The following is a 17,275-nucleotide window of genomic DNA, read 5'->3' on the forward strand; positions in this document are numbered from 1 at the left end:
TTAAATATAATACATCAGCCAGTATCTTTTCAATTGTTCCATCAGTAACCACAATAATCAAATTCCTGGGTTTCTCGACTTATGTATATATTAAAAACAAATTACAACGTTTATTATTATATAGGTACCTAACTTCTCTACATAAAAATATATCCAATCAAAGGCTAGAACTATAAAAAGCCTGTTCTCAAAAATCCAACTTAAAAATACTTAATCAGCAAAACTGAAAGGCTTTTCAAAGATAGTAAAGCCTACATTTATTAGTGCAATCTGTAAAGTAAGTGACATTTGATTTGAGATAAAAGGATCGCTTCTAGTACGAACTATATTAATCAAGATTACGAGTTTACAATGACAAGCATAAATAAGCTGAGTTTAAGTAATACTAGTTTTTTATTTGAAATGAATTGGGACAGAATCTTGTGTAGATATTTTTTCATTTTTTTTTAAATGTCACTTCATGGCAAGGGTCTCCTCGCAAACGAGGAGGGGTTAGGCCTTGAGTCCACCACACTGGCCAAGTGCGGGTTGGGGACTTCGCATGCCCTCAATAAATGTATTAAACAAATTTTAGGCAAGGTTTCCTCACGATGTTTTCCCTCACCGTTGGAGCATGTGATATTTTTTATATTAAATCTATATAAACAAAAAAAATACACAAAAATGTATGCACGCGCGTAACTCTTGAACAACTAAACTAAATTGGATAATTCTTTCTTTTATATGTTTGTAACTGTCGACTTAAGGTTTTTATGGGATCGATGGGATCAAATATCCCACAGGAATGGAATCAACGGGATAGAATTGTACTGTACCCGGACGAAGACGGGCCAGATCACTAGTTTGAAATAAAAATTAAATTTTGTCCATTTATATTTATTTTAAAAACTATTTTCAAATTGTAATCTAAAATAAACGCTTTTGAATTAATTTCAATGTAATTAGACTTTTCTATGTGAAAAATAAGGTAGTTTATAAGTAAAATGTCGTGATCAAACTAATTAACTGCGTTAAATTTAATTCTTTTATCACTTTCTTACGTCCAAACCTGTAGCTATATAAGAATAAAAGTTAGAGAAATAGTAAGTCACTGTGTAAAATTTAACAAACATAGTTCTCTTAGTAATCTTTAAGAAAATTTCGGAATTACAAAGTTAATTATTTCTATCAATGTAAGGTATGTTATCTTTAATATTATTTATCATTAACTACTCATGAGATGGCAACAGTAATAGCCAATATAAATTCTTTAATGTATTTCTATAATATGTATTCTTTTTTGTAGGTTTGTTTGTGTTATGCCCTTCACCTAGATTTTCATTCCTGAGACAGTCTTGTAACCAACAATATGAACGGTACAAATTCTTCAAGTACTGTTGCATATTTCCTTGGCTTACAAAGTATTTTGAGAAGCCTTCAAGTTCTTGATTTGGGAGGATATCAATGGCCGAAACCTGCTTGTGTTAAAAGTAAGACAATTTTCAACATAACTACTTTTGTACCTAACTGAAAACAGTATCATTGAAATGATCGATCGATCGTAGCTAGAATAACAAGAAAGTAAATGTGACTATCAAGCTATAAAGAGTACTCTATCAAAAATCAATGAGGAGTTTCTTAGAAACCTCTGAAATTGTGAGCTAACAGTCAGTCAAAAGTGCAATACTATAGTTTGAGTAATGTTTCACGTCAGTGAATCGTGTTTTTTTTTAAGTTTTATTCAGTTTTATAATTTGATCAAGATTATATTGATTTTGTTTGTAGATGACGATGAATTCGACTTTATCATTGTGGGAGCGGGCACTGCTGGATGTGTCATAGCAAATCGATTGATAGAAACAAAGAAAGCGAACGTCTTGTTGATTGAAGCCGGAGGAAATCCGCCTTATGAAACCGAAGTAAGTAATGATGACAAGTCAAAGTTATTCAGAAACGAATCCTTACATTTTTCCTTACAAGAATGTACATAAAATTCAAACTTATATTAGTTAATTAGTCAACGTTATAATAGTGTTCTAATTTATTATTCCCAAAAGCAGTAGTTTCAAATTTGGAAATACCCCACAATTCTTAATGTAACCTTCATATGATTGATGATATTCACTGTCAAACTTAAGCAACTTTATTTATTTTATTTAATTTCAGCTAGCTGGTTTACTACCTTTTATGAAAAAGACAAGAGTCGATTGGAATTTTACTTCAGCATGCGATATATATTCTCCTGAAACACATAAAAACAATGTGATAGATCTGACTCAAGGTAAAATGATCGGAGGTTCAGCAGCACTCGGCTACGCAGTGTACGCCAAAGGCAATGAATATGACTTCAACCGATGGGCCAAAGTAACAAAAGACTCCACTTGGTCCTGGAAAGAAGTATTACCAACATTTCTCAAAAACGAACAATTAATCGACAACAGAATTCTCAACTCCCCAGACAAGTGTTTCTACGGAACCAAAGGAAACATAAAAATAATGAAACAGTACTTCAAAAGAAACGAAGCTTACTTCGCCGGTTTCCGAGAACTTGGCTGGAAGACACCTCTAGATATAAATCCAAACAATCCATTAGGATTTACAAATTTCATGGTAAATATCGGTGATGAGAGACGTCAAACAACAGCTTTGAAATTTCTAAGCCCCATTAAAGACAATCGTAGGTTACGAGTCATGGTAAATACACTTGCAACTAAAGTAATATTTGATGATAACAAAAGGGCTATTGGCGTAGAAGTAATTACTTCAGATAATAAAGTAATAACTGTGAAAGCTAAAATAGAAGTCATTGTATCGGCCGGTGCAATAAAATCACCCCAATTACTCATGTTATCGGGAATCGGTCCAAAACATCACTTGGAGAGCAAAGGGATTAAGGTAATAGCTGATCTGCCTGTAGGTCGTTATTTCCATGACCATGTCAATTCTAACTTGGTGTATAAATTGAAAAACTCTACCAGAGGAGCTCAGCTTAAAGATCCTCATAAATATCCTTATTCTGTATTTGATGGGTACATGGCAGTAAACATATCTCAAGACCATCCTGACTATCAAACGGTCGGAGTCAGCTTCGGAGAACAAATCACATTTTTGGGTATCTGCACATACCTTTTCAACTACAGTCCAGTAATTTGTGATTATTTGTCAAAGAGTATGGTGAAGAGCGAATTATTGATGGTAATATTGACATTGTTATACCCAAAATCGTTAGGAAAGATTCTACTAGTCAATAAGGACCCGCTCGAGAAGCCGATAATACTACCTAATTATTACGCCAAAGATGAAGATGTGATAAAACATGCTGATTGTCTTGAAAACTTTAATCAAGTACTAGAGACAGAAAGTTTTAAGACACTAGGAGCTGAACTGATTGTACCAGAATTGAAGAAATGTCAAGGCCTTAGAAAATTCAGTAAGAATTACTGGAGGTGCTATGTAGTAGGCTTCTATGATACTGCTCATTATTTCACCGGGACCTGCAAAATGGGTAAAGTATTGAACTCAAAATTGGAGGTAAAAGGAGTGACAAGACTTAGAGTTATTGATGCCAGCTCTTTTCCAGAAACTGTTGGTACTACAACACAAGCAACTGTTATAATGGTTGCACAAAAAGGCGCTGAATTTATTATAAAGAAGTATTTTTCGTAATAAAGTGATACTATATTTTGTTGTTCATTCTTTTTAATACTATTATACCAGACTAACATGTGATCGGTTTAATCAAACAGTATTTGAATTACAAATTAATTGCTTTTTGACAAACAATTGTATTACAGAAAAACGAAAAATGACAATTGTATTAACAGGTTGAAGATCCTGTTCGATGTGAATGACCTGGGGGCTACTATGTATCTCAGTTAACAACTATTTGAAAGCCATTCTGCTGTACATTGCTTTCACTCTCAAATTATATTATAGTTATTAATACGCTTCGTCAAAGCAGCAATGTACCGTCTTCTATGAATAGTGACCATCAATTTAACGTACACTAGTCGCTAACTGAAAAAACGCATACTGGTATTTTACTTTATTATTGACGACCCCATCAATACTATCATCAATAAAAACATCGCTGTCCTTCAAAATTCTTCCCAAAGTTCTTCATCTCAAATATCAAACCGAATAAACAGACAACACAAACAAATGACAAACCTAAATATCAAATATCGTTTACCCAAAAACCTTAAGAACATTCACTGAAGCCTTTTTCCTTAACAAGCGTGAATCTGATATTATAGAAACGATTGTATGGCCGGAGTAAGAGCCGAGAACAATTAACAGACCATCTCGTAATTACTTTGGAACAACAAAGCCTGATTTGGCCCGATTATTGATCATGAGCTCGCTCGTTGTTTTATCCGTACTTGATAAATGTTAGTACACATTAGAACATTTTGCTGTAAGTATTTTATAAGCTGTGACACCATTATGTTACGTCCGTTTTTAAATTACCACCATCACCAGGCTGGTTTAAGTTAAGTACTAGCTCGAAATCTTCTTCATTATTATTGATTCAAATCCCACCCGGGACAAATATTTTTGTGTGATGAGCACGAGTATTTGTTCCGAGCCTGGTGGTAAATTTATCTACCTCTATATACTTACTCAGTTAATTTGGTAATCATGATTCAAGTTCTGCTCAGTCTAAAATCGAATGACTGTGTGTGACTTGTCACAGAATATTTATTTATTTATTGACTACCACATGATAATCGATGTTAAAAAACGATGAGCCGCTGGAACCGTGGAAGTATTTAATAGGTTTTACATAAAAGACGGCAGTATTATATACTTTGAAATGTATACGAAGAAGGAACGCATGAGTTCACATAAACGTAGAAAATAACTACTTATTACTTTCCGCTTTAGTACTTTCGTTCTAGAAAACGTCGTGGATATTATGCCGATTTCATTCGCGAACATTCGCTTAAAGATTACTAAATGCGAGCTCTAATGTATAGTCAGCTTAGACTATTATATTATTCAGGCTAGTGGTTTTTGTTTTTGTTCGTTAATAAGACAGGAGATCAAATCCGTTGTTAGGCTGTTAGTACTGAAGCTGGGATGGTCACGTGCATATTGTTTTAGGTAAAGATTATATTAAAGTCTTGATTGTTCGTAGAATCTTAATGAAAAAATATAGCTTCTTTTCTTTACTAATAGTTTCTATATAATTTCTGATCTATACGATATATTTTTAATGGGATAGTATTCATTCGTACTTCCAAAGAGCAGTGATAGACGAGTGGTTTAAGTTGCGCCTCACACGCAAATTGGCGAGGGTTTGTTTCCTAGCCTTGCCCAGCAATGGGACATCAATGGGACCAACATAACACTTTTACACACTCGTACCAACATAAAATCATGTCTTTACACATAAAGATAGACCTAAATGCGAATGGCTGTTCCGATCTCACAGCTAAACCACAATATAATATGTAGACTGTAGACTAAAAATCAAACATAATTAACTTTTTCGTGCCGTCGTCTAATCGGCTGAATTATGATATGAAATTTATAAAGACTACGGAACCACGGTTACTCCTTCATAACATTTTGTTAACATATCATTTCTAAATGCGAACACCAAAAAGCAGCCCAAAATCAATTTCCTAAAACTCAGGCGAGCAATATTCAATAAAATAAAAACAAACTTGTTTCAGCAAATTAAAATGAACGTTACAGGGGCATTTAATTAAGGTCCCTACAGTGAGATATTAAAATTCACTTGGAAATTGTGTTAAAGACAACACTGATGGAAGGGAAGACATTGAAAGCGGAGAGACGAATGGTAAAGTAATTTGGGCTTTGATTAAAATTTATTGTTTGAACACCCTATTTTCTTTTGTTAGTATATTTAGATGTTAGAAGGTCGATGGTGTCAATTGATTAGCGATTTCCAGTGCGATAATAATATGTTGTATTGATATAGGCAATTTTGGATCATACTTTGATATGACTGGTTTTGATGCCTATGTATTAATGAATGAGTGACTATAGGATGAGTTTCTAGTCACGCAATTTCGAGGTATTTGTTCAAGCCACCCGCAGGCCTTTAACGTTGCTTAACGACTGTTATCTTAATTGACAACAACCGGGACCAACTTTTTACGTGCCCTCCAAAGCACAGAGACGCCCAGTGCAAATACCACTATGCGGTCACCCACCTATGGAATGACCGCGCCAAGGTTACCTAACCAATAGATAGTATACCGACCGATGAGCATAACTGGTTATGTTGGAGGGAGTTTCATGTAAAGAGGAGTGAGGGGGAGCCTTTTGCCAAATTATTATATCCCAAAAATTCCCAATGATTTGTTAGTACAAGTTCAAAAAACAAAAAATGTTTCAGATGGCCCGGATTTAATTAAAGCAATGGTTATGTGCTGGCACGTTTTCGTACGGGAAATCCGATTTTTAAGGCTACTATGAATTTCTGTAATGGACCGTTTGTGTATGGATCCCAAATATTGGTACGAAAGAAAAAATCTAATTTCAACAGTTGATTTAACCAAATGGGCTTTTAAATGGAAATAGAGACGCATAGATTAAAATCGTTTTACAAAAACATCTTCATTATCAAAAAATCTTAGGTCTAGACTTTGATATTCAAATTTTGTTTATTAAACTTTGTACAATTCGTTTCTGCTTTTTAATAATATTGCTTGGACTTACAGGAATACTTTATTATTTACGATATTGAGGACTAGTTATAAAATAAACGAAACAAAATTATTACTAATTGGAAGACAACAGCCTGACATATTTACTAAAATCGAAATGACTAGAAAGGACAAAAATATATCTGAAATTGTCATGTTCCCAAAGCAATTTATTCTAGCACTAAGAAAAAAAAAACGCAATAATTAACTATAACTTATAGCGTTCAAGAGATCTTAATTACTACATCATAAAACATGACGAACTAAACAGCGTAGATCAAAAAAATTAAAAAAAAAACTTTTATACTAACAAATGCGGGCAATTCCCCACAAATGGAGGGTGCTCTATCTTAAAGCGCCTATAAAAACACTCTAGATTATAATATTAAAAGAGTCGTTAAGGAATAAAGGTCTTTATGGCTGTTAAAGTACGGTTTATATTTAAATACATATAGTATAGCTGTGTAGATAAAGAAGATATGCGAAATTGGAAAGGGAGACGCAGACTTACGTGATACGTCAACTTGGTGGTCATAAATTTTGGGAATCCATCTCTGTCGACCCACAATGCAATTGGTATGAAAAACTAAAGTCAGCTTTTGCTGATGTTTCGGTTTTGTTACGAAAAAGAATAATGGTTGGGTTTCGGAGATGGGACCGAAATGTATAATAAAATTTTTGTTTACGTGCATTTTGGACAATATGAATACATTTTTGCAGTTGCAGAATCTTTATATTTGGACATGTTATAACTCCCTCGTTCGAGACGAGATGCTTGCCCAGCAGTGTGACATTAATGGGTTGAAAAAATGGGATTCCAGTTTTCCTAAAATTATGATATATAATCTATATAATATTTTAATTTTTTCTCAATCTAGAATCATTAAAATACGTAAATAAGGGTATTCTTTTTAGCAATTATGTATTCTAAAGATCTTAGACATTAAATCTGCTAAACAATTAGTGTCAAAAACTTTGCAGCAAAGAATATGACATTAACAAGACCCATTTCGCTTTTTTTACTAAAAAAAGATGTCTGATTTTTTGTTTTAATTTTGCTCCAGTAAAAGTTCTTCAGAAATTAAATTCCACTTGGGACTAGATTGTGTCATAGTAAAATATCTTGAAACGTTTTTAATAACGCTTACTTTTTCTTCTGCGTCAGTTGTTTCCGACTAAAGCTGGAATAGGCGGGAAATGCTCTAATTAATTTCAATTTAAAACTTACTTTGATACCAATTACTGTCTAGTTTTTGCTGATTTTGAGTTTAGCAAAAGTAAATAATTTCTGCTCTTTTTGTCTTTGTTTAATTTGAAAGAAATACTTACCAAAATCATGATGGCTCGTTAAAAAACTGGGACCTGAAAAAAAAGAAAGTCTGAATTAAGAAAATTTTAAGAAAAGAGACACGAGAGAGAGCTGCAAAACTAGTGGGAGGGGTTAGTCCTTGAGTCTACCACGCTGGCCAATTGCGGGTTGGGGACTTATTGTATAGTATTAACGCAAGAGAAAATATTCTACACTCGAAAATATTGTACGTATCCATTTCATTAATTATTTACCGATAATCCTTGAACCCAAAATATGATTCCAATCAATCATTTATTAGTTCAATTATAAACCAGTAATGCATGGATTCAATTTAGTATAATCTCTGCAATCGTTATTACAAACAGTTGAGAGTGGTTTTTGTGGTATCGATTGATATGGTAATCCTATAATCCCTTGTACTGTGGTTTAAATGATTTAGAAAGCGTTTAAACGAATGTTTGTTTGATTGAAATATTTATTTTTGTGTTGTTTTTGTTGTTAGTTTTGGTGGGTTATTTTTAAATTCTGGGCTTTATATATTAATTTGTTTTTAATAGAATACTTAATATTATGTTTATTTTTTCAATGGTTTTGAACTAAAGATATTTTTAGCTCATACCTAACACATTTTGTGGCCATAACAATAGCAATCTTACATAAAAATAAGTTTGATTTTGTTAATATACCTACTCAGTTTATTGACCTGTTCGAGGTTCGCATTGTACCACGAAATTATATTATAACTAAAATATAAACAAAGCCTGAAATTTTAATAAGCCAGTTATGAATATCCAAGCCCTTACTACAGGAATTTAATGGCTACTGCTTTTCTTTGCATCAAACAGCCAGGTCAAAAGCAAGACCAAACAAATCATCTTCCATCGAATCCCATCTGATATCTAAACTGTTCCTTCATAAATCAGCCTGCCCATATCTCAGATCGCAACGTTGCAGTAGCCATTACATTACTATGAGAACATTATCCCTTTCCTGGTCGTTGCTCTTTGCTTTACGAGTCCCTCGGCGGTGCTAACAATGTAAGGAGATAAACAGATGATACTTGCGTTTCGTATGGGTTAGTTGCTATGAGAACGTTTGTGGAATTAGCTTTTGTCCGCGCCTCTGTCTATGAGAAAGATTTTACTTTTATTGTACTTATGAAATCTCCTCGAAAGTATTTTTTTTATTATGTTAAATTTATTTATAATGTAACCAGTGGTATTCTTAGATGCTACAAATGACTTTAGAGTCAGTTTCTTGACGATTTTTTTAAACCATTCTGTGGTTCTTCAGAAATTGAAAACATAAGATTTTTCAGTCCCGATGCATATTATATCTGAATAGGACTCCGAGAATTATCATTTTTAAATATTTTTACCACCTAAGCCTAGTTTAGACCTGGGTTTTGAGTTGCCTCTGGGTAAAACCATAGATGGACTAGGAATATCAAGTATCTGCATCTGTACCTTCTTTCAAAAACTGAATCAACAACAGCTACACCTTACTAAGAATATCACCAAGTCTGTCCCTTTAATATCTTTCCAAAACAATTTCTCTCCGTTGATTACGTCACAACTAACGATCCGTGACCTTGTCTCAATCATTACGGGTCACCGCGTTCGAAGCACTTCAGCCCTTCTGTATCTACGCAGTAATTTATTAAGCTTAAACAAAATATCTTTTTACAAGGCCAAGATATTGAAGGCTTTGTCTATTGTGTTAAGTTTGTAACGGATTTTACAGATTGGTAAGGGTTTAATAATATTTTTGGTTTACAGCTGATTTTATGGGGTTTATAAAATGTATAATTTTCAGAAATACCTACTTTTTTCGTATTTAATGTTGATAAAAATGAAGAATTATCAGTGCTCCATTGGACAGTAACAAATATTAGAATTGAACATGTGGCTGCTTTAACGTAACATGTTAATTTCTATAATCTAATAGAGACAACAATGTACAGCACAGTGGCTCTCAAATAGTTGTCAACTGATATAGCGTTAACTCCCTGGGCGCTACTAAAATTGCGTCATTAAATAAATGTAAAAAAAACCAGCTATTATTTGCCGCAAGCCAAATGAAATTAGTAAGTATTAGATTCTTCAAAATGATCAGAAAAAAAAGCAATAGTAGTATCACATTTTTCTAAAACTAGCCTACATCATTGTCCACCTGTATCGAATATATTCTAATCCGGAGTAGTGACCATCAATCAGCATGCCTACTAAATCCGACCAGTTTGCAGCGTGATTGAACTGCGAGCATTGACGCATCGATCGCTCTGTTCAGCCGAATAAACTTACTCATTTATTTTAGTAGGGTAATATAGAAGGTCAATGAATAGATGTTATGTTCTTGATAACGGAATAGGCTGTATACAAAAACTAGCCGATCCACGCTCCATTGACGTATAATAAAAAAAAGTATTTGTTTTCGAAAAATATTAATACAGTATTTAGACTCTAGTAATGTTTAGAGTATATGATTATAATACTTGCTAGTAAATGTTTCTTCAAAACTGGTTTTGTCGTTTTGGAGATAATCCAAAACAAACAGACAAACAAACATTAACTTTTAACTGATATTCATGTACCAACAATATTGTTATGTTAAGTCACAAATAACACAAATAAAATAATATTTATATTATTGTTTTGTTTAAAAACAGATTTGTAATGACGTATTTTTCGTTTCTATCACTATTCCTTTTTAATTTTAGTATCTGCAACAAAATCACAAACTTACCCAATCCCCTTTACAATACATATCTAAACCCCATAACCCACAATAATTATTTCAATTCCTCTTCAAAAACTCCACAAAAAAACGTTTAAACATCGCATAATGACTATCCATCTTGGAATTTATTTTCATTCGATACTTTGTAACGGTGGTCTCATTAACATATCTTTGATGTGGTAACGAAGGAGAGGTTACAATGGAGGTTGTTTACCGTCTTGCAAGGCTTCTGGTTAAGAAGAAATTGTGAGAAAAGCCTTTTTAAAAACATTGTAAATTGCACTGTGAAACATAAGTTTGACTTGAAATACTTGATATTTGCTAGTTTTTCATGTAAAATGTACACAAATAAAACTATACAGTACGTAAGAATCATAAAAATGTTATACATTTTACTTATCTTACTGACATTTATAAAACATTTTCCAGATTAATAAATTATGTATCGTCAGAACGCACGGGTTGTACAACACATCAACACATTGGCGTTTAAATATTTAAAATATATTATAATATTTACAGCATCCAAACTTTAACAGTATGCTAAACTATAGTATATTTCTAAACACAATATACTTTATTATTTTAAATAGATAAAAAAACAGGGAGCGCGCTATGCGTCGTAGTAACAGTCCACATGGGATCATACCAATACCCCATATTTTTATTCATCACTATGTTTTCCTTCACCGTTAGAGCAAGTGATCATTATTTCTAATACACACATAACTTCGAAAAGTCATTGGTGTGTTGCCTCGGGTATGAACCTGCAACCACTTGAGTTTGAGGTCCCAACTTAAACCACCACCAAATTAACCTCAAAATCAAAAAGTATCTGTACATAAATCACTTTATTTCAACAATTTCTCAAACAAACGGAACAATTAGGTGCTCTACATACAAAATGCGATAAGGGAAGTGAACAAAACAGGTGCATACTCTAATTTGCATGTGACGGTTTATACGGGCTTATTATTATAGTCAGACAACTTAGTACATACCGTAGTAGTACCTTTACATGCTTGATTTATCTAGATTATGAAATATGTGTTTCTCCAACATAAAGTAGCTACATTATCAGGCCATCGACAGGTGCTTAGGCCTACGTGGCACTACGAACCTTGCAGACTAAGCATTTTACTAAGCTGTACTATATGTGCACTACAAGTGCCTATAGTGTATACAACTGCGGATCACAAGGTCCCGTTCGTTATAATTTAAATTAGAATGTTCTCAATAGTATTTCTAACTTTAGTAACGTGTTATGTTATGGCAACTGATTTACTCTGTAGTACATGGAACTAACATCATTATGCACACAACAAACATAAGATGGAAAATTAAATATTATTGAAGGAAGTTGTTGCTAAACGTAAATTTCAGACGCTAATTAGTTTATTCCTTTCTTCAAGTATTACTAAATTAATTTCTATTTCACTACGTAATTGATAGAAACCTTCGAAGTTCAAGTAGGTAGAAGTAATTTATGAGCAAATTGTATACAATTATGTTACCGGATTTCCAGTCTATGGTAAATAAACTCTCGAATTATAAGGATTTTCTAAAATACTTGGATAATAATGTTATGATATTGTAAGAAAAAATAATTTGTTATAAGATCAACTAGATCAAAATTGTTAAGAGCTGGAAAAGTAAATTATTACGTTGCTAAATATCGAATCCTAGACTCGCGATTTTAAAAGAAAATTTCATAAACCAACACAAGCACTGGATAAGCAGATTATACCTTATATTCTATCATGATTGTGACGAAATTCGAATCGAAAAAAAACTTATGGTGAGTAAAGAGTTTACGAAAATAAATATTGTCTTAGCACACGTATAAAACTAGGGCGAAGGATTACAACAAATTAATCAAGAACCAAAATGTCCTAATGTTTTATCTTCATTAAATACAGTCACAATACAGTCGACCTCCCAAAACAGTTATCATTTATGAGAAAATAAATAATATCGAATATAAAATTTAGTAATTGAATATACAATTCAAAAAAGGCGTATCTGACACCACAAAAGAACAAAAATATTTCCTTTTAAAACTGCACATTTAATTAAATTCAAACATCAACCTCAAATAAACTGCAGTATACAAAAGCATTAGAGATACAAATTTCACGTGTACTTTGTGACCTTTTCGCACTTGACAAAACAATACAGAGGTGATATTGGCTGACAAAACTTTAAATTAAATTGAACGAACTGAAAACATTTAGAGGCTTTACACACTGTGTTGATGATACGTTGCGTTTACGTTTAAATTACGTTTTTCAGCTGAATTTTTGAATGAAAACTTTTGAATAAATTGTGATTCGTGTACAATAGGGCTATCACGTATTTCAGTTGACTACTAGTGTACCACGATTCGATGGTCACTATTCAGTAGTAAAACAGGACTCGATTGCTATGAAGAAGTTTTGACAAATAAATCGATTGCTACGAAGATTTGCTTTACTATAAAGGGAATATGACGAGGATATAGTAAGAAAATAGTTACATATTAAATTATTCGTAAATCTGAAAACGCTATTCTACATATATTTTAGTTTTATAGTTTTCGTTGAGTGTTTTTATTTAGTGAAAGTCATTTTAAAATATATAGTAAAACTACTTCTAGAAACACGCGTCTTTTACGCGTTTTATATCACCTAAATGTGTACATTCTCTAAAAAGATATTTGAAACAAATTGGCCTCATGAAACTTTAGATGAATACGCGAAATTATTGCAAGCACAAAATACAAAATTAATGTTTGAAATTATAAAATAATTAAATAGACCTGTCTTAATTATATTATTAGTTGCACATTTAAATGAACGTTATAATGAAGTTTTGTGGTTATTTTGTAATATTTGATATTAATTGTAATAAAGTATCAGAGCTATAAATGAATATCATTTTGCCTAAATTATAAATATAATATTTGTATAATGGGCTTTTGAATTTATATAGCAAAATTCATTCGACTAGTTACGTAAAATACGTAACATCGCAATAATATTTTTAGTCTGTTTTTTAAACTTTTTGTCGTTAATATGCTTTTTTTACTGCTTAGTGGTTAGCATGGAGTCCATAACTCAATAATTGTCGTAAAGAAAAAATACTTTTGTTTTGAATTTAGTTTTCCTTAAGTTCAATATTTGTTTCGCTGTTAATTATTAGTGAAGTAGTGGAAATAGATTTCTTCCACTGTTTAAAGTACTCATATTTTTGTTTTTTCTAAACATAGAAGTGTTCCTTTTACATATTTTCGGGATATTTTTTAGAATGATATTATTCTCCCTAGTTTTAATTTTTCCCTTTAGATCCTCAATGAATCCATCTTAATATATTTTCTTTCAAAACCACTCAGAAAGTTGTCAGTTATTGTTGAACCAACAAATTGTAATCAATTTCAAATTCATTAAGCCGGGTTAGAAGTTTTAGACATTTTGTTACTTAATTAAAAGTACTTTTTAAACAATTTAATTTAGTTTTTAATTAGGCTAAAATATACACTACACTTAATGTATGTAGACAATGATCATTTGTGGTTTTGTTTATTTTTTTTTAAATTTTATAATAATATGCACGTGTCTAACTCGTGTTTAGATTTTTTTCTAAACTGTTGCATGAAACTTGCCAAACAATCAACGTTGTCAAAAACAATTTTCAAACTCACTTCATAATTATTTTTTGCTAGCGGAATGGGCAGTCAATGGTTAGGCAAAAAGCCATCGTACTCTTTGTCATCGACTGCCATCAATGTTTTCTGTTTGAATACAATCAATACACTGCATACCGTTCTAAACCAACTTTCCTCTAAATATTTAACCTGGCTACAATGATTCTTCTTATAGTATGGTTAGTGGTCAACCTAGTGTCAAAGTTGTTCAAGCCGCCTAGACGCCTACGACGTGGCTTAACGGCAGTAATCTTCATTGAAAACAACCGGTACCGACTTTTTAAGTGCCCTCCGAAGCACGGAGACACCCAATTCAAATATCACTATGCGGTCACCCATCTAAGGAATGACCGCGCCAAGGTTTGCTTAACCCACAGATGGTTTACCGATCGGAACGCAATTGGCTATGGGCGCCTCGTGATACCAAACTTAACTTAGAATAAGTCGATACTCAAATCCTTTCAAAAGTCATACAATCAACACCTTCTTCAAAATATATGAAAACATCTACCTATTCTCGTAATTGTATTTACAATGTCTGTCATCGTTCAGTTCATATCACACGTCACGTTATTGCTACGTCTTAATTGAGCTTACTGATCCGTTTAACATTGTGAACATTTATTATAAATACTAATATGTATGTGTTAATATAAACTTTACAGCCTACTTGATTTTAAGAAGTGTTATACATATTTACAGAGAAATTGACAATTTTTAATTGACAAAATATGATGATACTATATTTTGTCAATTTCAGTTGGTTGCTGGTTACTTGGTGTGAGAAAAAAATGTTTTTTTTTTCAAGATTTTAGAAAAGTTTTACTAAATAGTAGTATTTATGACACGGATTTACAAAATTGGTTCAAAACTAGCTAACGACAGCTCATATATAGTAAAAATCATAGTTAGCGCGCGAAAACAAAAATAATTTCATAAAAAAAAATATGTATCAATAAATAGCTCATGAAATGACGTAAAAAGACCGCTTGCTTTTTATCATAAAAAATAAACGCTTTTATATTGTCCTCAATTTCAGTAACACACATTCGAATTAATTTACTGACAAATAAATAAACAATCTCATTGTTAAAATATGTTAAAACATGCATATAGCGTTTCAGTAGATATTTTTATTAACAAAAGCTTAACGCTTGGATTATGGGGTGGAAATAACTGGGTGTGGCGTGATGGGAAAATTTTATGGGTTATTTATAAGGCTTGGTACACACATATTCGGTTCGGCTTTAATCGCCAAGCCGGGCGGCAAAGCCGAATAGATGAATGTTTAGGAAAAAATGCTTCTTGACATTGCCGTACCTGCATGTTTAAACCGAATTGCACAGATGGCACAAGACGAACTAATGCAGTAATAGCTTCGAGTCGGTTTGTCATTCGGTAAATATTGGCGCACCGAACGTGCCAAGCCGAATATGTGTGTATCAAGCCTTAAGTTTTATGTGTAGGAAAATTGAAAATTCACCACTTATGTCATTTATTTTTATGGCAAATTCATTTTGATGTTGAGTGAATTTGAATCCCCGTTTTAATTGGATCGCTTGCAAATATTATTTGATGTGAATCAATATTGATTTTTCTTATTTGCTATTCCTATATCGTTTCCAGTTATAACGTTAAAATTTTACAAAATATGTAAATTCAATCAAAACATACACTCGCGATCAAGAGCTGAATAATGCAGACTGTGCCGAAACGTCTAGCAAATTAGTTCGCATCACCCTTAATCTGATTATACATTTTATAGGTTTTTTCTTATTGTACAGTTAGTCGCCAATCTAATGTTAATGTTAGTAAAGCCGCCCGAACGGCTTTTAACGTAGCTTGACAAAAATAATAAAATATATAAGATCTTCTACCAATTCTCACTATTCCTTCACGTTTCTAGCCAGAGCCGAACTTGCTTGCTTGATCTTTTTATAAACTCAAAGATTTCTTAAATCCTGCCCACGCCTTATTTCGGTACAGCATTCAACCTTTATATGAAGTGGTTCTAAAGTAAGGTCCCATAATTAAAAGCCTTTATTTAAAACCCATTCTACAACAAAGAGTAACAATACACCGTTCATTAATACTCATTATACATCATGTTCCAATGTTAATAACGTAATATTTGTTAATTAATTAACCAGCAAGTAAAATGAGATCCGCAGACTTAATTGAAACAAATATAATTAAATTTTCTGTTAAATATGTACGACTATTCGTTTACTGTGAACTATGAATAATGAATAAAAGAGAAAAAGTAGCAGAGACTTTGTCGTTGATTGTGTGTTTGTTAAGTCCCAAGCGACACGAGATTTGTTCTCTGTGAATAGTATATTTATTTTTATAAAACGCATATGTAACATTTATTTCTGTCGATTTGACTTGATAAATCGTGTAATAAATACAGATACAGACACCCTGCTGTCAATAAAAAAGTCGATTCCATGTGGTTATTAATTAGGTTTTTTGAGTCCGAAACTAAGCCAAACCGATTTGCCTATACAATATTTGAACACTAAACCCTAAAAATATACAGTCTTTATTTTACAAGCATAAAATTAGTATCAGTCTAGCAGCTCTGAGATCGATGGAAAGCCTAATATGTCCTATACGTAATTATAACGTTTTATATTAACGGCCAGTGTAACCTGCATTCTAAAGTAAAATGCGTATTATTTATTTCCATATTGCATTCAAAGCTAACTACGGTCCACGTGACCATGTAATTCGATCGAAACGTCGGGCGAACAAAAAAGGTACCTTTAGTTTTCAATCGTGATTAAGACCCGTTAGATTATTATATTATGTGTAAAAGTCGCGACAGTTTAAAATCCATAATTGCAAAGTGAAAGTTCTGAGTTAGGTTTTACGGTTGAT

The 17,275-nt window shown here is 32.5% G+C and overlaps 2 protein-coding genes across 6 annotated transcripts in view; one reads left to right on the top strand and one right to left on the bottom strand.

Moving 5' to 3' along the window:
- The window catches only part of LOC142980038 (zwei Ig domain protein zig-8-like), a 248,613-nt gene that overhangs the window by 178,531 nt on the left and 52,807 nt on the right, over nt 1-17,275 (bottom strand). For 3 of the 4 annotated variants that reach the window (XM_076125312.1, XM_076125314.1, XM_076125311.1), the window contains exon 2: nt 7,989-8,021. The exons of the other annotated variant lie outside the window; for it this stretch is intronic. The gene's annotated coding sequence lies outside the window, so the exon portion shown is untranslated. The remainder of the gene's footprint in view (nt 1-7,988; nt 8,022-17,275) is intronic. 4 annotated transcript variants of the gene reach the window in all.
- LOC142980132 (ecdysone oxidase-like) lies at nt 1,290-3,667 on the top strand. Of its 2 annotated transcripts, XM_076125441.1 has the most exons (4): nt 1,290-1,469; nt 1,765-1,898; nt 2,146-3,484; nt 3,560-3,667. In XM_076125441.1, exons 1-4 carry the CDS (start codon nt 1,349-1,351, stop codon nt 3,643-3,645), a joined length of 1,680 nt encoding a protein of 559 aa, XP_075981556.1. In that variant the 5' UTR covers nt 1,290-1,348; the 3' UTR covers nt 3,646-3,667. The 2 variants fall into 2 exon arrangements, with proteins under 2 accessions (XP_075981556.1, XP_075981555.1); XM_076125440.1 differs by having other exon boundaries at nt 2,146-3,667.

The sequence above is a fragment of the Anticarsia gemmatalis genome, chromosome 17 (assembly GCF_050436995.1).
Source record: "Anticarsia gemmatalis isolate Benzon Research Colony breed Stoneville strain chromosome 17, ilAntGemm2 primary, whole genome shotgun sequence".
In the NCBI taxonomy this organism is placed as follows: Eukaryota; Metazoa; Arthropoda; class Insecta; order Lepidoptera; family Erebidae; genus Anticarsia; species Anticarsia gemmatalis.